Source organism: Fusarium tjaetaba (genome assembly GCF_013396195.1).
Source record: "Fusarium tjaetaba strain NRRL 66243 chromosome Unknown NRRL66243_c0000495, whole genome shotgun sequence".
NCBI classification, from domain to species: domain Eukaryota; kingdom Fungi; phylum Ascomycota; class Sordariomycetes; order Hypocreales; family Nectriaceae; genus Fusarium; species Fusarium tjaetaba.
Window position 1 is genome coordinate 24,755 of NW_023501691.1, and position 19,164 is coordinate 43,918.

The window sequence follows — 19,164 nt, forward strand, 5'->3', positions numbered from 1 at the left end:
TATGCGACTTGCAATGAGTAGAAGAAGATGAAGTAGATGCGATCTAAATCGTCGTGTCCCTTGCGTGATATTCGCAAGTTGTCAAGTCAAGAATGGTTTTGCTTTTTCCTCTCCCTGAGAAATGGCGAGACAATGTCTAGCTCGAGAACTTCCCCTCGATTCCTGTGCGACAGCTTTCTCCCTTTCTCTCCTTTGTCTTCTGCTGATCGCTTGAACCAACGTGTTTGACAAAACAAACTTTGGTCTACTGTAACAGCCACAATCTAGGTCGAAAGTCAAAAAGAGATCTAGACGCAGCCTGCACGTTAAGCCTTATGAGGGTATAGAAGCAGCTCATATGAGCAGGAATGAATGTACACTACCTAGATCCAATAAGCCGATGGTGGGGGAACGTCATGGCGCGATAAGGCTGTTATCAGATAAAGAGCACGGACGGTTAAATTACGGTTACACTTTTTTCACGCAACCGGCCGGCGTCTCGGAGACCAGGGCCAAGTATTTCCAAGCATCATACCTACTCCAAGATTTCGATGCTCCACCACTGCTGACCAATTCCTCTTGTATTCTTGATTTCCTGCATTGACCTTCGTTCCTTTGTTAACTACTGTAATTCAAAATGTATCGTACCACTATGCGATCGGCCTCGAGGCCTGTAATTACCAGCCTGCGCTCGAACACGATCCGCGCAGCCCCTCGACGATTCAACTCGACAGCTACTCCCGCCGACAAGTCCCGATCATGGAAGAGCTCTGTGGCACGATTGGGTCTGGCCTTCGGTGCTGTCTATTACTACAACACAAGTCCCATCTTTGCTGATGAGGCTATCTGTGCGTTGCAATTGATACTCAGAATTCGAGATTATGCGACTAATATCGAACAGCAAAAACGGTTCCCGCACCTGCTGCCTTCTCCGACGATGACCTCCCCACTGTCGACTCCGTCCTCGAGGAGAAGCGCAAACAGATCAAGGCCAAGAGCGAGAAGCCCGCCGAGTCATCAAAGCCCTCCGAGCCTCAACAGTCCAATACTCAAGCCGCCGCCGCCGATGGATCGCCTGCTGCCTTAGAAGAGGAGGCCGACCAGCAAGGCGCTTTCAACCCCGAGACTGGAGAGATCAACTGGGACTGCCCTTGCTTGGGTGGTATGGCCCACGGCCCCTGCGGTGAGGAGTTCAAGACTGCGTTCAGCTGCTTTGTGTACTCGACCGAGGAGCCCAAGGGTATGGACTGTATCGAGAAGTTCCAGTACGTCACATCGAACAATGGTCTTGTTTCATAGCTTGCTAATTCAGGAATAGGGGCATGCAAGAGTGCTTCAAGAAATACCCAGAAATCTATGGCGCTGAGCTCGCCGATGACGAGGAGGGTGCTCCCACTCCCGATTTTGGCGATGAGCAGCCCACCCCCGACGCTCTCAAGGCTCCTGCTACCGACTTCGAGTCCCTACCCGAAGATTCCTCTGCCACAGCCGAGCCCGATTCACAAGCCCCTCCCCGAGCAACTTCCAGCGAAGCTGAGAAGAATACCCTTGTTAACGGATCCCGAAAGGTTCAGGATGTCGCTACCCCCATAGAGAAGCCACACAACCCAGAACTGTGGCAGGATATGCACAAGTCCGAGGTCCCCGTAAAGGAGGTTTTCGTTGAGCCTTCACAAGCGCATGATGCTACTGCTGCCAATGCTGAGATCAAGATTATTGAGCAGGAGAGGGAAGCCAAGAAGAAGGCTGAGAAGACGCAGTAACAAGGTGTAAAATATTGGCGCTGTTAGGGCGAAGGACTACATTTTGTAAAATATTTAGGATCTTGATACGGGCGAGGTTGTCCATGTGTACCAATGCTGTATGATGAGAAGGGACAGAACCACGAAATTAATACACGATCACACCTCAATGTTTTAGTGTTTCGAATCTTTAAGCGATCCTTGTGAAGTTTGATTTGAGAACGGTTTTGTTGAACATAGGTATCAATTCTTATGCCTCCAAACGTAAGAGATGAGTAGTAGCCTGGTATCAGCCAGAGTAGAGAATCATGGAACAAAATAAAAATGCAGTAAAACAAAAAACTATATCATATCATCCGTCAACAACATTCGTTCGTTCCTTTCAGCGTTCGACAATTACAAAGCAAGGATATGCTTGTTTAGATGCTTTAGGCCTCAAGAAGACCGTTTGGCACATCGGCCTTTGCGTCGTTGTAGGGTATCATCGCCGCTCGACTCCTAGTTGCCGCCCTTCTTGCCCTTGTACAGATATCGTCCAACAGCACCCTCGGCAGCTGTCACACCAGCGAGGATACCAGCGCCGAGAGTGACGGCCTTCCAGTCAAGCTTGCCCTTCTCATAGAGACCCCAGCCCTTGTAGCCAAGGAATGCGCTGAGACCGACAACGGTAGCGAAATTGGCAATGACAAGGCCAGTAGCACTTCCGTCCGACAGGCGAGAGAATTGTTGGATGAGCCAGTTGTCGGCCTTCTTGGCCTTGGCAGCAGCCTCGTCACGCTTTCGCTTCTCCTGGCGGGCCTCCTCTTCTCGCTCTATGCGAGCAGCTTGGGTCTCTGTCTTGATCTCCTGCTCAAGGAAGTCGTTGGGGACAGTGTGCACGCTAGGCATATCAACATCGACCAAAGAGGCGGTGGAGGCGGACTCGTCAGTGATGACCTGAGGAGGTTGAGGGGCAGCAGCCTGGAGGGGTTAGCAAGAGTGATCGCAGAGATATGATGCGGTATGGAAAGTAAATCACCTCCTCAGGGCTCTGCTTGGGGCCACTGGCAGCAACGTCGGCGTAAGACACTGCGATAGAGTCAGTGATCTGATGTTGGGCACAAATACGCTACAGTGACGTGTATACTTACTGATGGTAAGGCGGGGTAGAGAGGGGAATAAGAGAGTAGACTCGAGTTGCTGGGGATTTATTATCCTGTTGGGTTTGTCGCAAAGGGCAAATTTGACGGAGAGAAACCAAGAGTATCGTGACCGAGGAAAAGATGGAGGAGAGAAGATGGCTCTTCATGTGACGCAGATCATTGAAGCCCGCACCTTTTGAACCTGAGCTTCCGCAATTCGCCGATGACGTATGCGGCTCGAGACCCACTTGGACGCTCTCCTCCTTCAACAAGGAAGCAGGATTTCCCTTGGCTCGGAAGAAATTGGACTCAGGAACAGGACCTGGGGGAGCGAATCAGAAGAGCCAATTCTTTGCTGATGCTGATCAAGTTTCAGTGACAATCGTTTAATTGATGACTTGCTTATTCCCTAGAATCCCTACCATCCCTTCCAAGGAATCCATGTGTCCCTCACCATGCCCTGCTCATCAACAACATAATACACGTAAAACGCAGCCGCAGCTATACAAGCGTGATTGCACCACAGCTGGACCTTTTGTCCGACCTTGAAGTCCTCATCAACCTTTCGTCCCTCGCTCGTCCCCAGGATCCCATGCTCCTGCGACAATCGGACCACACCCCACGCCGGACTGCCCACCACTCGGCCGAATCCGCTAAAGGCGCTGGCCTCACGCGACAGCGCGATTACACCTGCGTTGACGAGCGCTTCGTTCCTCTCCGGGTACACACTACATACTTCAGCGGCTACAGACACAGATTGTTGCGTCTCGGTCACAAGACCAGTTGACACTTGCTGGAGATCGTTGCAGGGGAAGTTGCCTGCGTGGAGCTCCAGCTTGATGTTCTCTGGCATTGATACCTTGAGGCTTTCGACGACATGCGCTGTTGGTGTACTGCCGACGGAGATGACAAGTTGGTGATCAGAGGGTAGAAGCTTAGCTGCGGCTAAGACGCTCGAAACCTCTATGTTGAGCGTTTTCTCGGCCTCGTCTCGCGATCGACCTCCATATGAATGACCCGCGTGACAGTAGAATCCGTAGATACTAATAGCAGACGACTTCTGTGCGCGTTCTACTAAACGGTTCAGTGCAGCGCTGTTAGCTTCAACGCCTGCTCGGCGCGACCCAACATCAAGCTTGATAAAAACATCCCAGGGCTGCTTGCTTGAAGGTGACTCTTCGAGAAACTCGACCTGTTGCTCATTGTCGACCATGAGCATGATACGTAGCGATTTTCGCAACTCAACCAACCTAGGCAGGATACCAGGATAGACAGGAAGCCCGTACAGACACTACGCAATATTCAGTACTTCTCATCTTCATAAATCTCTGGTGAATCTTACCGATTCCAAGATACCCTCCTTCACCAGGGGTAAAGCACCTTGGATCTCAGGGATGGTGGAGGCAATGATTCCTCTGTATTTCCCATCCGCCATCATTAACTGTGTCACCTCAAGAGACTTTATAACACAGAGTTAGCTCATATATCTCGAACTGTATATGTACAACATACCTTCAATGTCTTGACATGAGGTCTGAAGCCAATGCCGAGCTTCTCAACATCGCGATGTAAGGTCTCAACATTCGTCTTGAGAACAGGCAGATTGACAACCAGCGACGGTGTAGGAAGCTCTGAGACGTGCTTTCCGATATAGGCTTTATGATTCTCCAGTGAATAATCCATCTTGAAGAGCTGTCTGGGTTGCTTTGGCTGTATGATCGAAGTGTTCAACGTGGGACAAATCGAGTAATGCAGGGAGCGATATCGAGCTCACTGAGAAGCGTCTCTGCTCGACCCTATACTTCTTCTGCTTCAGCTGAATCACGGACCTGAGGTATTATTTCACTGATGAGCGGTATTTACAGTGATGGCGACCTTACAATTTGAGTATAGATAGATAGTAAAGATGGTCTCCGCGGCGGGCTCATGTTCTAGCGCCGATAGTTTCCCGCGGCCAATTACTAACAATAATTGACGATATGCCTCAGCATCATCATGAAGCTTCACCTACAAACCCAAAGACCTCAAAATTCTGCATCCTATGGTCTAATTTATTCTCCTTGTATCAATCTACTTCACAGATCCACCAGGATTCCGAAAATCATGCCTTATCTGATTCATAAACGTATCTTACAACACCATCTGGCCCATCAAAGTGGAGCCCTGCGATCATCAAGAATGAGGCATCAGGGAGCAAGAAAGCATTGGACAGTAGATCAAGATGTCAAAGACGAAATCATAGTAACAAGATCTTCTAAATTTATCTTGCAATCTACTAAATTTTATATCATACCTACATCTTGTGCTATTCAGGATAGCAGTTACAAGTTTTGCCCCTCCTGGAGAGGTTCAGATCACCAATATCTCAGCTTTCCTAGAATGTGGTAGTTTAGAGAACCATGCGTCTTCGAATGGGCATGAAGGCGTAAGTGATATACTCGTGGCGCTTGTTGATATGCCGAAAGCCTGGAGAGTATTGCAATGGTCATGCTCAAGACTTAGACCTAGGCTAGGTATCGTCTGCGTCACTCGGGCCTAGCTCCAATGCAGTAACAGGTCACGTTGGTTGAAGCATCATCAAGACGCATAGAAACTATCGTCAACCTAAATCAGGCTGAAGAATTGGTTTGACGTAAAGGTAAGATAGTGGTTCGATGAGTTTGTTACACCGCCTGCGTCGACCCAGCACGGTCAATACCATGCATGACTTGAAGCTTGCCCAACACTCTAGAATTTCCAGGGTCAACACCCTGTACTCATAGTTCTGCTCAATAGTTCAAGCTTCTAAAAGAACTTCAGCTCCGATACTTATCCAACCTATTGAGTCATCCCGTAGTCGGAGTCGGAGAAGAGTCCCGTCTTGCAACCAGCCGTTAACTGACACAACTTATACCGGAAATAATATAGTCAATCTCCATTAGCGAGTCTCCAGATCGATTTCTTCGGCCAATCGTAAGGCAAGTTATACTACAAACTGGTGGTTGATTTGCTGCAGAGCACACCCTCAACGCCTGGTGCCGACTCGGCACCGAAAGATGTGGATTCCAGCACTTGCGATCCAAACAGAATCGAATTCTAGCATTTTACCCTTGCTTCTCAAATCGTTATTTATTTCATCTTGATCTCATTGATTCTTAGTTCTTTTATTAATCAAAATGACATTGCTTTGTCTCTTCAGTAAAACTTCAAGAGTTATTGCAAGATGAGTGCACCGAAGCAAGACGACGACCATATTGGCGATAGCGAGAGTACTCACACTCGCGTATCAGACCAAGATCCCGAAAAACAATCCAATACGGAAATTGAAACCCCAGATGCTCCTTATTCAAGCTTCTCACTATGGCAGAAGCGGCTCATCGTTCTGGCTGCCGCTTCAACAGCCCTCTTTTCACCAATGACAGCCCAGATATACTTCCCTGCCCTGCCAGCTATAGCCAACGACTTGGGCGTGACCACATCCCAGATCAACCTTACTGTCACGACTTACATGATCTTCCAGGGTATAACACCCATGTTCATTGGCTCACTAGCTGACAGTGGTGGACGAAGACCTGCATACCTGGTATGCTTTACCATTTACATAGCAGCCAACATTGGTCTCGCCCTGGCTCCTAGCTATGGTGCTCTTCTGGGTCTTCGTTGTCTTCAATCCGCTGGCTCTGCTAGCACGGTTGCGCTATGCTTCGCTGTTGTGGCTGATGTTGTCACCTCAGCCGAAAGAGGTCAGTACATCGGTCTGACAGCTGTTCCATCTGTGCTGGGTCCATCACTAGGTCCAATTATAGGTGGCGTCCTTGCCGAATTCCTAGGTTGGAGGTCGATCTTTTGGTTTCTTGCCATCTTCGCCGGTGTAGCCATCGTTCTTCTCGCTTTGTTCTACCCAGAAACATGCCGGGAGATTGTCGGAGATGGCAGTATCAAAGCGCCTTTGATGTACCGTTCAGTATGGCAGATTCTTGTATCCCGACGGAAGCGGTCTGAGTCTGAGAAGAACGGTTTGAGTCGACAAGCTTCAAGAGCTTCGACCGTCAAGAAGTTCAAGTTCAAGTTCCCCAATGTCCTCGACTCGATTTTGATGTTGTTTGAGAAGGAAACCGGTTTCCTCCTCGGTTTCAGCAGTATCTGCTTCGCAGGCTTCTACTGCATAGCAACCGCCATGCCCACCCTATTCAAGGAGATATATGGCTACAACGAACTAGAGATCGGACTGACCTTCCTCCCTCTGGCAGCTGGATCAGTCATTGCAGCGTTCATCGTGGGTAGTTTTACAAATCGCAACTTCAAGCGACATTGCGAGAAGCAGGGCATACCGTACGAGCGAAGTAAGCAACAAGACTTGTCTGGCTTTCCAATTGAGCGTGCTCGTCTGGAAATCGGCTTTCCTCTACTAATGCTCGCGGCTGCTCTGCTCGTCTGTTGGGGATGGGCCGTTCACGCCCGGGCTCATATTGCTGTCCCGTGTGTGCTGAGTGGGATCTTGGGCGTAGGGGTCGTTGGTTTTAACAATACAGTCAATTCGCTGCTGATTGACATCCATCCTAGGAAGGCTGGCACGGCGAGCGCAGCAAATAACCTAACGCGCTGCTTAGTTGGAGCGGGAGCCAGTGCAGCAATTGTGCCCATGATTGATGCTATGGGTACTGGCTGGGCTTTCACCCTAGTTGGAGGACTCTATGTCCTTGGGTGCCCTATTTTGATCACTGTCATGGTTCGTGGGGTCAAGTGGCGAGAGGAGTTGAGAGTGAAAGAAGAGAAGAAGCAAAAGGCCAAGGAAGCCCAAGAGTGAGGTTGAATAGAGGTTACTAAGAAGCAACAAGCACCTAATGCAGGGATCTGATACAATACAGGGTAAAGAGTCTCGATCAGAATGGTCAGCAATACGAGACAAAATTTTATAGAACAATTAATCTTAATTTTAAGGGTCAAATGGTTGTTGGTAATGAGAATGTCGAGGTTATCACGGCTCAGAATGTGGGGATCACCTCTTTGCCGTTCGTCTTTTTACACCTGGAAAATTTGACCCTTCAACTACATGGTGTTACACTAGATCCTGCCAGTCTCGCCCGTTGTGATGATTCGGTCGTAACAAAATGCCTTTCTCCTATTTATTCACCGGGATCCAATCGCTGGGCAGTTTCTTAGCCCAAGTCCTCTCGCGAATATTTTTCTCGTTGTTCATCCTGGCGATCACTATCGCCATCTACAGGGTATCTCTCCATCCTCTGGCGCGCATTCCTGGACCAAGACTGGCTGCGATTTCAAGCTTCTGGCATGCATATAATGCTCGAATGGGGCGTATGGCATATCTTGGGAAGACACTTCATAGAAAATACGGACCTGTTGTGCGTGTTGGTCCTAATGAAGTATGGTTCAATAGCAAAGAGGCTTTCCATGCCATTTACAGTTCGTGTCTCACCTCATACACAACCGTCAACTGACAGTTTCATCAGGTAGTGGAAGTGGCTATGAAAAGTCCGACTTTTACTGTAATACCAATTTTTTCACATAAAATAGCAAAGCGGGAACTGACATATGTACAGTGGCAACTGCATTGAGCAAACCTCACATCGATTGGCATCTCAACCCTGAATTCCAAGACAATCTCGACCTTTTATCAGAGCGAGATGTGAGACGCTACCGTCTTCAGCGCCGGCTCATTGGGCCTGTGTACCAGACTTCCAATCTCATTCAGTATGAAGCTGCAATCGATGAGGTTCTTGCACGCTCTATCGCCAAGCTAAAGACATTGAACGGTGCTCAGGTTGAACTCAACGAGTGGATGCACATCATCGCTGTCGAATGCCTTGGCGCTGCCGTGCTATCCTGGTCGCCAGGAATGCTAAAGAATGGCACTGATAATGGCTCTGGTGCTCACGCCTACCATGGCTGGAGAAGAAAGAGTGTCTTTGGTTTGTTCCCGATGGCTACCAAGTTGGAGTTCTTACACAAGTCAATTGGGCGACTCTTCAGTACCATATGGGGTGTCAACTTCCAACCGCCAAAGGATTTCCGGCCATTCTTTCCGGTGAGATAACCCTGGCGGTGTCGTGAAATGTCGCAGTGCTGATTAGTGTAGGATGTTGGCAAACGAGTCTCAAGGCGTGTTAACGCAGCCACGAAATCTAAGCTCAATAAAGATGATCGCAAAGATCTCCTAGCAGATTTGATCCAACTACATAAAGAGAAACCTAATTTTACAGAACTTTACCTTCGCAAGATGGCTGTGACCAACTTCGGTGCTGGGCATGAGACCATGGCATCAACACTTACCTCAATCTTTGCGCTACTAGGATCAAACGATAACGTCCAGGCACAAGTATCTCAAGAGATTCTCGGGACAAGTAATCCAGCTGAATACTCCACTGCAACTCGCTTACCAGAGACGCAATCACTCATCAAGGAAGCCAAGCGGCTGTATCCCGTCATCAGCATGTCATTGCCGCGCAAGGTTCCTTCAGAAGGTCTTCATCTTCATGGCTACTATTTCCCACCAAACACAACTGTGGGTTGTAACCCAGTAGCTCTGCATCGGAATCCAGATATCTTTGGTTCGGATTCGGATATCTTCAACCCAGCCCGTTGGTCGACTGCAGATCCCGACGCAGCACGTACAATGGAACGTGTCAACCTCAGCTGGGGCGGCGGCTCCAGATCGTGTCCAGGACGACATTTGGCAGAGCTGGTAGTCTTCAAGGTCGTCCCCGCCTTGGTGAAGGAGTTTAAAATCGAGGTCGACGTGCCTCCCGAAGACAAAAATCGGTCGTATTTCTTGTCAATGCTGATAGGGGTCAAAGCGCGCTTCATTGAACGAGACGCAGGGCTATCGTCGGACAAAGAATGAGTGATCGAGATTTTCTGTTTTGTGTTCACCGATGATGTCTATCTGGAAGGGTTGTTGGTGTGCCGGCTCAATCACAGCTGTCATCTTGTCTCCAGTGACGCCCTTCAGACGACATACTCCGCATTATGAATGCAGTTCTATAAGTATCCAAGAGAGGGATTTCGGATCCCTCTTCAAAGTATACAAACTCAAGAAACGCAATGGTGAAACCAATCGTTACAGAGAACACTCTGATCAAGGGAAGCCGTGTCGCTTATGGCGTTTGCGGTACTGGAAACCCAGTCGTCCTTATCCATGGAACACCGTCCTCATCCCTCATTTGGCGCAACATTGTACCAAAGCTCATCGATGGTGGCTACAAGGTCCATGTCTTTGACCTTCTTGGCTTCGGCCTTTCAGAACGCCCATGGGACTCAGCCGTCGACACTTCAATGACAGGCCAAGTCGCAATCTTAGAGGGCCTTTTGCAGCTTTGGGGTTTGAAGAAGACTCATATCATTGCCCATGATATCGGGGGCGGTATCGCACAGCGCTTCTCTGTCTTCTCGCCCGAGAGGGTTTTATCTTTGACTCTTATCGACGTCGTAAGCTTCGATAGCTACCCTTCGAAACGCACCAAACAGCAGATGCAGAACGGCCTTGAAGCCCTGATCAAGACAGACAGTGATCAACACCGAGCTCACTTCAGAGAATGGCTGTTGTCCGCCGTCAAGAACCCAGACAAACTTGAGACGTCAATTCTCAATACATATCTGGACTATATCTCGGGCCCCATTGGACAACCTAGTCTGTTTGAGCATCAAGTTCGACACTATGATCCGAAGCACACATTAGAAGTGGCGCCTCGTCTTGGTGAACTCGAGAAACTACCTGTACAGTTGATATGGGGTGCCGATGATGCCTGGCAGGTGGTTGATTGGGCCTACAAGCTTCGCGATGCTATTCCTGGGTCAGAGCTGATAATTGTGGAGGATGCTGGCCACTTCTCTCCTGAGGATCAACCAGAGAAGATATCGGAACTTCTTATCAGCTTCCTAGGAAAACATTGATGTCAATGCATACTGATTAGACTAAATGGCTGCAATTGACATAATAGAAGGAGCCTTTTGTTCTGTCTCTACATATTTCCTCTATGTTAACTCAAACCCTTCTTAAGGCATCGTTTTGTGCTTCTTTAGCACGCCGATGCCATCTTGTACCCGGTGCAAGGAACTCAAATACGTGCGGCACCCCAGGCCAAAGGTGAAACTCGACTTCGACATCGTCTTCCAGCAGTCTTCTCACAAACTCTAGATCTTCATCCCTGAATAAGTCGAGCGTTCCAACGTCCACATATGTAGATGGCAGCCCCTTATAGTTCTGAGCCCTCGCTGGTGCTGCATATGGTGAAACATCTGCGTCCGGCTTCCCAGCCTTATCTTCACCAACATAAGCCTTCCATGCGAGCTGATTGTGCTGTGCGGTCCAAGTAGTGAGTTTCAGGAACTCGGTATCAGGAGGATGGCAGGTCCTGTCGTCAAGTTCAGGGTATATGGCCATTAGCTTTGCAACTGGTGGATCGAGCTCCCTGTCCCTAGCCATGAGTACAGTTCCGACAGCTATACCTCCGCCGGCACTATTCCCTTTGACGCATATCCGGAATGGGTCGATATTTAGCTCTTTTGCGTGATCTATAAGGTACTTGAGACTCGCAAAGCTATCCTCCACAGGTGCAGGATAGGGATGCTCAGGTGCAAGGCGATAGTCAACCGCGAACACTGGCCTTTCAATTTCGAGCGCCATAGCGGCATTATTTCCTCCGCATATTTCCACAGTACCCGAAACAAAGCCACCGCCGTGAATCACAAGAATCGCGGGTTGTGGTTCTTTCGCTCTCAGGACCTTTGGTGTTGCATACCGGCGAAGGAGTATCCGTACGCCATCATAGCTCTCAACCGTATAGTCTGTCTGTTCAACGATATCAGAAGGGGGCGGCTTGGGAAACACTTTTAAAAATAGAGCGTGGTTGTTGTGACGCATTTCCAGGGCTGTCTCAGGGGGAGCTGGAGGACGGCCGGATTTGAGAAGGGCCAGTGCCTTAGCGAATTCAGTATCATATTGAACAGGCATGGTAAAGCGGTGTGTATCGAATACTGGGAGCAGTTGAGGTGTCTCTTTGGCGTGAGAGAAAATTCACGGTCACTTAGGCCTTTATATACATATCTACTCTACTTAATATACCGAGGCCGAAGATTAAGCTACTGTGAGGGGTACGAATAAGTTCAACTCTAACATTGCCTGTCTAAGGTCGGCAATGGGGGAATACCATCACCCTTCGGAACCATTGGCCCGAGTGATTTTGTCAACACGAGCAAAATGAACTCACAATACATAATAGGATGAGGTTGAAGATGTCAGAGATCGCTTACATGATTGGCTGGTTCGTAAGGTTTCTCGTTTAGACAAGCTTACTGTACCGATAAATGTCATGGACGCCTGAAGCGCTGGCTACATTGTACTTGTAGTTATTGGGTATAGGCAAATAATTTAATCAGATTAGATCTGAGAGATAGAAAATGGTGCCTTAATTCAGGTTTGGTCTGAGACATTTCTTTAAGTGTCTTCCCTCCTACTGGGCTGTCCTCTGATGGAACTTCCAATGAGGGGTTCAATCACTGTTCCTGCTTCTTCGGAAACATTAGTTTCTCATTCGCCTCCTGAATCGTATTAAGCCTAAATTAACTGTCCTGCTGAGAACGTGCTTAGGCAGCTATTATTGAGAAGGCAATGGAGGCTTTTGGAAGCAAATGGCGTGCCGTGAGGCATCACGTGACGCTATCGGTGGATGACAAGCTCCGAGACGCCGGTCCATACCGTACTAAGCGTGGCGTGGGCCAAACCCATCGATTACCTCGACGAAAAGTACAGATCGCGACTTGCAGGTTGCAACCAAGAAATTGGGACATTTAGCCACTCGCGGGCAGACAACCGCAAACACTCGAAAAGAGTCAAACATTTCATCTAATGATATAGTTCAAACCCGAAAATACCCCCCAGATCGAGATACGCCTATCTCGACCCCTTTCGCCCATCATGGCACCCCTCGTCGACAACCCGCAGATCAAGAACGCCGAGCTGCTGCGCCCGTTGTCATTCCATTTCCACGCATACATCTGGCCCTTTACTATTATCTGGCCCATCTTCTTCGCATTCTACTTGAGCCCCGAGCTCTACGAAAAGTACATTGGCGCCGAGGAATGGACTGTAGTCTGGGTCGGAACCATTATCACTCTGCAGTCTCTCGTCTGGCTCAGCACACATTGGAGTGTTGATCTTGAGGGCAAATTCAAGGCCTCCAAGGCTAAGGATGTCGAGGATGCGGAGTTGATCAAGGTCATCCCCATCGCAAACGCCGGTTCCGCCGAGATTTGCAAGCTTGTTCGCGATAAGGTGGGGAGATTTTGATATTCAGAAACAGCTCAAATTACTAACATTGTCGTTGCAGGCTGGTGGCAAGCTCAACACTTCGTTCCTCTTCCAGAAGCGACGCTTCCTCTATGATCCCACTACCAAGTCTTTCACGACCCTAAAGTACGATATTGATGTCGAGCCCAAGCCTTCTATCGGCCACTTCCAGACTTCCAAGGGTATCCAGACCCAGACCGAGTTGTCGCGAATTGAGCAACACTATGGCAAGAATGCTTTCGATATTCCCGTCCCTACCTTCACCGAGCTTTTCAAGGAGCACGCAGTCGCCCCATTCTTCGTCTTCCAGATATTCTGTGTCGGACTTTGGATGCTTGATGAGTACTGGTATTATTCGCTCTTTACTCTCTTCATGCTTGTCGTGTTCGAGAGTACTGTTGTTTGGCAGCGTCAGCGCACCCTGAACGAGTTCCGTGGCATGAGCATCAAGCCCTACGATATGTGGGTGTTCCGTCTGGGCAAGTGGATCGAGGTACAAAGTGACGAGCTTCTCCCTGGCGACCTCGCCTCTGTCAACCGAACCAAGGAGGATAGTGGTGTTGCTTGTGATATGCTCTTGGTCGAAGGTACCGCTATTGTCAACGAAGCTATGCTTTCCGGCGAGAGTACTCCTCTCCTCAAAGACTCTATCCAACTTCGACCCTCCGATGTTCCTCTGGACGCTGAAGGTCTTGATAAAAACGCTTTCTTGTGGGGTGGTACCAAGGTTCTCCAGATCACACACGGAAACCCTGACCAAGAGAAGCCTAAGCTTTCCTCTGGTGTTCCACCTCCCCCGGATAACGGCGCTATGGCCATCGTCATGAAAACTGGTTTCGAGACATCTCAGGGTAACCTGGTTCGAACTATGATCTACTCCACTGAACGAGTATCTGCCAACAACGCTGAGGCTCTCTTCTTCATTCTGTTCCTTCTGATTTTCGCCATTGCTGCCGCTTGGTATGTTTGGGATGAGGGCGTTCGCAAGGATCGCAAGCGCTCCAAGCTCATGCTCGACTGTGTCTTGATTGTTACCAGTGTCGTCCCTCCTGAGCTGCCCATGGAACTTAGTCTCGCCGTCAATACCAGTTTGGCGGCTTTGGCGAAGCTGGCTATCTTCTGTACTGAACCCTTCCGAATTCCTTTCGCTGGTCGTGTTGATGTGGCCTGCTTTGACAAGACAGGTACCCTGACTGGCGAGGATCTCGTCGTTGAGGGTATCGCTGGTCTGGCTCTTGGACATGAAGATGAGATCAAGGACACCAAGGAGGAGGATGGTGCTCACTCTACCATGACTGCTGTCACAGAGGCTTCTCTCGAGACTAAGTTGGTTCTTGCTACCGCCCACGCCCTTGTCAAACTTGACGAGGGAGACATCGTCGGTGACCCCATGGAGAAAGCTACTCTCACCTCCCTTGGCTGGACTCTTGGCCGCAACGACACCCTGATGAGCACCAACAAGGCTGGCAGCACACATGGTACCGTTCAGATCAAGCGTCGATTCCAATTCTCTTCTGCCCTCAAGCGTCAAAGTTCTGTTGCTATGGTTCACGGAAATGATATCAAGACCGGACGCAAGATCAAGGGTACTTTCGCTGGTGTCAAGGGTGCGCCCGAGACCATCCAGAAGATGCTCAAGGTGATCCCCGATGACTACGAAGAGACTTACAAGTACTTCACTCGCAAGGGTTCTCGTGTTCTGGCTCTCGCTTACAAGCAGCTGACCATCGATACTGAGCTTGGTTCCGGAAAGATCAATGATCTGAAGCGAGAGAAGGTTGAGTCTGACCTGACTTTCGCCGGTTTCCTCGTTTTGCACTGCCCTCTCAAGGATGATGCCAAGGAGGCTGTCCAGATGTTGAACGAGAGCAGCCATCGCGTTGTCATGATTACTGGAGACAACCCCCTTACCGCCGTACATGTCGCTCGTGAGGTTGAGATCGTTGACCGTGACGTCCTCATCCTTGATGCCCCCGAAGATAACTCCAACGGTGACAAGCTCGTCTGGAAGAGTGTTGATGATAAGGTCAGCATCAAGGTCGACCCCACAAAGCCCATTGACCCCGAGATCATTCGCTCCAAGGATATCTGCGTTACCGGTTACGCTCTTGCCAAGTTCAAGGGACAAGTCGCCTGGAATGAGATTTTGCGTCATACCTGGGTCTACGCTCGTGTTTCCCCTAAGCAAAAGGAGGATATTCTCCTTGGTCTTAAGGATATGGGTTACTACACTCTGATGGCTGGTGACGGTACCAACGATGTTGGTGCTTTGAAGCAGGCTCACATTGGTATTGCTTTGTTGAACGGAACGCCCGAAGATCTCACCCGTATTGCCGAACATTCCCGCAACACTAAGATGAAGGAGATGTATCAGAAGCAATGTGATCTCATGAAGCGTTTCAACCAGCCCAATCCTCCTGTCCCTGCTATGATTGCCCACTTGTACCCCCCTGGACCTCAGAACCCTCAATTTCAGAAGGCTATCGAGCGTGAAGCTCAGAAGAAGAATGTTACCCCCGAGGAATACGCCAAGTCGCAAGGCTTCGATTTCGAAACCATCACTTCTCCTGGCGCTCAGGCTCTTATGGATGCTGGTCCTCACGCTAACCGTCAAGGCGAGGCTGCTAAGAAGGCCGCCGGTTTCGCTGACAAGCTTGCGTCTGGTATGATGGAGGCTGAATTGGGCGATGACGAGCCCCCTACTCTCAAGCTCGGCGATGCCTCAGTTGCTGCTCCTTTCACATCCAAACTCCGAAACGTCGTTGCTGTCCCCAACATCATCCGCCAGGGTCGTTGCACTCTCGTCGCCACTATCCAGATGTACAAGATTCTCGCTCTCAACTGTCTTATTACCGCCTACTCCTTGTCCGTCTTGTATCTTGAGGGTATCAAGTTTGGTGACACACAGTATACCATCAGTGGTATGCTCATGTCGGTTTGCTTCCTCAGCATTTCTCGCGCTCGTGTCGTCGAGGGCCTCAGCAAGGAACGTCCTCAGCCCAACATCTTCAACGTTTACATCATCGGCTCTATTCTGGGACAGTTTGCTGTTCACATCGTCACTCTAATCTACATCGCCCGACTCTGCGATAGACTTGCTCCGTAAGTTAACACTCAATTCGTCGTGACCCTGATATCATAGCTAACATCTTTATAGTCGCTCTGAGGATGTTGATCTTGAGGCTGAATTTGCTCCATCTCTGCTCAACTCTGCCGTCTACCTTCTCCAGCTTATCCAGCAAATCTCTACCTTCGCCATTAACTATCAAGGTCGTCCCTTCCGTGAGTCTCTCTCCGAGAACAAGGGTATGTTCTACGGTATCGTCGGTGTCTCCGGACTCGCTTTTGCCTGTGCTCTCGAGCTTTTCCCCGACATCAACGAGGGTATGAAGCTTGTTCCTTTCTCAGACGAGTTCAAGACCAACATGACCGCCGTCATGGTCATTGACTACGGTGCTTGCTGGCTTATCGAGGTCACCCTGAAGAAGTTCTTCAGTGATTACCGCCCCCGCGATATTGCCGAGCGACGACCCGAGCAGCTGGAGAGGGAGGCTGTTCGCCGCGCCGCCGCCCAGAAGAAGAAGGACGAGGAAGAGGAGAAAAAGAGACTCGAGAAGGTTGCTGAGTTTGAGCGCAAGGTCGAGGAGCGACGAAAAAAGATTGAGGAGTGGCGAACTGGAAGGACTTAATAGTCTTACTCAATCATAATGAGATGATTGAGATTTTGGTTTAGATCTCATGGGAGGCTTTAGACTAAGCGTACTATCATAGACAGGAGGAAATTACCAGGTATGGGTAGGCTGGAGAAGTTTGGAGCCTGCTAATTTGACGGTGTATACTATTGGTGGGTAGACTTGATGATGAAGACAACCAATTTTTTTTTATTTGCTCTTAAGGCCCAAAGTGACCATTTGTTTGGCAAAGGCCAGATTGATTGTAACGCTGTGTCCAGACTACGGAGTACTTCTGATTGTAGTACCAACATTCACTTGCTGGTCAAATTCAGTCACTAAGTAACAAAATCTTGGGGTATTTTTTTCATTCATTGCTATAGTACAGACACAGACCGGATTTCCAAGTCTATAGAGGTGGTAGAACAGTAGGAAAGAAAGCATGGGTATATCAATCGCTCATACACCCCGGCTCTTATTCCCGATCCTCACACGAAAGACATCCGTACTGAGAGTTTACCTCTATCCTTTTTTCCCCTTTTCGCCACAACACCCAGTTCTTTTAAGCTAGGTTGTTCTCTAAAAGCTCGAGGTGAGCCCAGAGATCATTTATTTGGGAGGGTTGGAGGCAACGAAGGCAACGCCCTTCTCGATGTTCTTCTTGAGGTCGACGAGAGCAGCGTCAACGAGCTTCTCCTCGTTGGCATCGAGCTTGCCGAGGGGGTGAATCTTCTCAACACCCTCGGGGCCGAGCTCAACCTTGGAGCTGAAGAACTCAATACCCTGGTCCTTGTAGAGAGGGGACTCGACGAAAGAGGGCTCAATGACACCCTTCTCGCCCTGGACAGCGCGGAGGATGGAGTCGGCCATGCGGGCACCAGCCATGGCCATGGAAAGAGTGGCAGAGCCAGCACCATCCTTGGCCTTGACAACCTCATCACCACCGAACTGGACACGCTTGACGAGCTCAGCGTTGGAAGAGAGGTCGGGGTGGTTGGACTGAGAGAAGAGAGGGACGATGGTGACACCGGAGTGGCCTCCGACAACGGTGATGTTCTCGTCCTTGGGGTCGGTGCCCTTGATCTCGGAAACGAATCGGGAGGCACGGACAACATCGAGGGTGGTGACACCGAAGAGGGTCTTGGGGTTGTAGACACCCTCGGCCTTGAAAACCTCCTTGACGATGGGGACGGTAGAGTTGACGGGGTTGGAGATGATCAGGAGCTTGGCCTTGGGAGCAGCCTGAGCGGCGGCCTTGGCGAGATCGCGGACGATGGAGGCGTTGGTGTTGAAGAGATCGTCACGGGTCATACCGGGCTTGCGGGGAACACCAGCGGGGATGAGGACAACCTCGGCACCGGAGAGAGCCTCCTTGAGACCGGCAGCGTTGGGCTCGTAGCCCTTGACGGTGGACTTGGTGTTGACGTGGGAGATGTCAGCAGCAACACCTGCATTTCACTTGTTAGCTGGCGGTCCAGATTTGGCAAGGTGGCAACAAAGGCTAATTGAGTTACAGCGAGCATGATCAGCATGACCGTCGCTCGATTCTCATTTATGCCAATTCGCAATTGCTTTCGACCTCGACCGAGAGAATCTAGTGATGTCGTTACGTACCGGGTCCGCCACGGATATCGTAGAGAGCGAGGTCAGTGACGCGGGGGTTCATCTTGAGGAGAAGAGAGAGGGGCTGGCCAATGCCACCGGCAGCACCGAGAACGGTGACCTTGGAGAGCTATAGAAGGCATGTCAGTACTCGATGGGAGCATTTAAACGGCTTTAGCTGCTCTGGAGCTCAAATCTAATCTCATGATGGCTTCTCAACAGCCGGGCCGGTGTCGGTCGGTGAAGAGGAAAAAAACCACAAAAGACACAAATCAGTGCGCTCATGAGTGAGGGCATTAACTTACGTCACGGGCGGTGGCCGAGAAAGCACGGCGCTGGATACGAGAAGCGGCGAACATTTTTGCGATTGATTAACTCTTCAATTGGAGAAAAGGGTAAAAAAGGACGGGATGCGGGTGGAAAGAAGAAGAGGTTGGCGATGAGCACTTTAAATACGGGGAGGGAGACCCGGAAGGAGGAGGATGGGGAAGCTCCAGTGCGACGCAATTCAAGGCATATTATGCCATTTCGGGTTTAGCGTATCGAGCTGAGGGGCCGGAGCGGAGGAGGCTCGGAATTTCGATTTTGAGAAGACACGGGAGACCAGACAAGAACGTCTAAGTGATGAAGTACATGCTATGATCCTCTATTGAATCTCTCGACGTTAAAATATCTGATGGCTCATATATGCTCTGAGTAAATATAAGAGCCCTAAGGTATTGCGCTGAAAACCACTTTGTCTAGGCCATCTGATCATTAGATCT

General features: G+C 49.7%; 8 protein-coding genes across 8 annotated transcripts; 5 read left to right on the forward strand and 3 right to left on the reverse strand.

Moving 5' to 3' along the window:
- Positions 1-616: 616 nt before the first annotated feature.
- Positions 617-1,742, forward strand: FTJAE_13908 (mitochondrial intermembrane space import and assembly 40; the record flags this gene model as incomplete). The annotated part of the gene is made up of 3 exons (XM_037347095.1): positions 617-827; positions 881-1,244; positions 1,298-1,742. The coding sequence occupies 3 exons, from the start codon at positions 617-619 to the stop codon at positions 1,740-1,742; spliced, it is 1,020 nt and encodes a 339-aa protein (XP_037199074.1).
- Positions 1,743-2,219: 477 nt separating this feature from the next.
- FTJAE_13909 (D-serine dehydratase) lies at positions 2,220-4,525 on the reverse strand (the record flags this gene model as incomplete). Its single annotated transcript, XM_037347096.1, has 6 exons — positions 2,220-2,681; positions 2,740-2,789; positions 2,852-2,916; positions 3,265-4,133; positions 4,185-4,301; positions 4,355-4,525. 6 exons carry the CDS (start codon positions 4,523-4,525, stop codon positions 2,220-2,222), a joined length of 1,734 nt encoding a protein of 577 aa, XP_037199075.1.
- A 1,519-nt stretch (positions 4,526-6,044) lies between these two features.
- Positions 6,045-7,628, forward strand: FTJAE_13910 (dityrosine transporter; the record flags this gene model as incomplete). The annotated part of the gene is made up of 1 exon (XM_037347098.1): positions 6,045-7,628. The coding sequence occupies one exon, from the start codon at positions 6,045-6,047 to the stop codon at positions 7,626-7,628; it is 1,584 nt and encodes a 527-aa protein (XP_037199076.1).
- Positions 7,629-7,932: 304 nt separating this feature from the next.
- On the forward strand, positions 7,933-9,683 carry FTJAE_13911 (cytochrome P450 monooxygenase; the record flags this gene model as incomplete). Its single annotated transcript, XM_037347099.1, has 4 exons — positions 7,933-8,245; positions 8,293-8,328; positions 8,383-8,867; positions 8,919-9,683. 4 exons carry the CDS (start codon positions 7,933-7,935, stop codon positions 9,681-9,683), a joined length of 1,599 nt encoding a protein of 532 aa, XP_037199077.1.
- A 200-nt stretch (positions 9,684-9,883) lies between these two features.
- Positions 9,884-10,732, forward strand: FTJAE_13912 (pisatin demethylase; the record flags this gene model as incomplete). The annotated part of the gene is made up of 1 exon (XM_037347100.1): positions 9,884-10,732. The coding sequence occupies one exon, from the start codon at positions 9,884-9,886 to the stop codon at positions 10,730-10,732; it is 849 nt and encodes a 282-aa protein (XP_037199078.1).
- A 91-nt stretch (positions 10,733-10,823) lies between these two features.
- FTJAE_13913 (lipase 2) lies at positions 10,824-11,792 on the reverse strand (the record flags this gene model as incomplete). The annotated part of the gene is made up of 1 exon (XM_037347101.1): positions 10,824-11,792. The coding sequence occupies one exon, from the start codon at positions 11,790-11,792 to the stop codon at positions 10,824-10,826; it is 969 nt and encodes a 322-aa protein (XP_037199079.1).
- Positions 11,793-12,755: 963 nt separating this feature from the next.
- On the forward strand, positions 12,756-16,816 carry FTJAE_13914 (ATPase; the record flags this gene model as incomplete). The annotated part of the gene is made up of 3 exons (XM_037347102.1): positions 12,756-13,112; positions 13,168-16,229; positions 16,285-16,816. 3 exons carry the CDS (start codon positions 12,756-12,758, stop codon positions 16,814-16,816), a joined length of 3,951 nt encoding a protein of 1,316 aa, XP_037199080.1.
- Positions 16,817-17,407: 591 nt separating this feature from the next.
- On the reverse strand, positions 17,408-18,759 carry FTJAE_13915 (malate dehydrogenase mitochondrial; the record flags this gene model as incomplete). Its single annotated transcript, XM_037347103.1, has 3 exons — positions 17,408-18,246; positions 18,413-18,530; positions 18,706-18,759. 3 exons carry the CDS (start codon positions 18,757-18,759, stop codon positions 17,408-17,410), a joined length of 1,011 nt encoding a protein of 336 aa, XP_037199081.1.
- Positions 18,760-19,164: the final 405 nt, after the last annotated feature.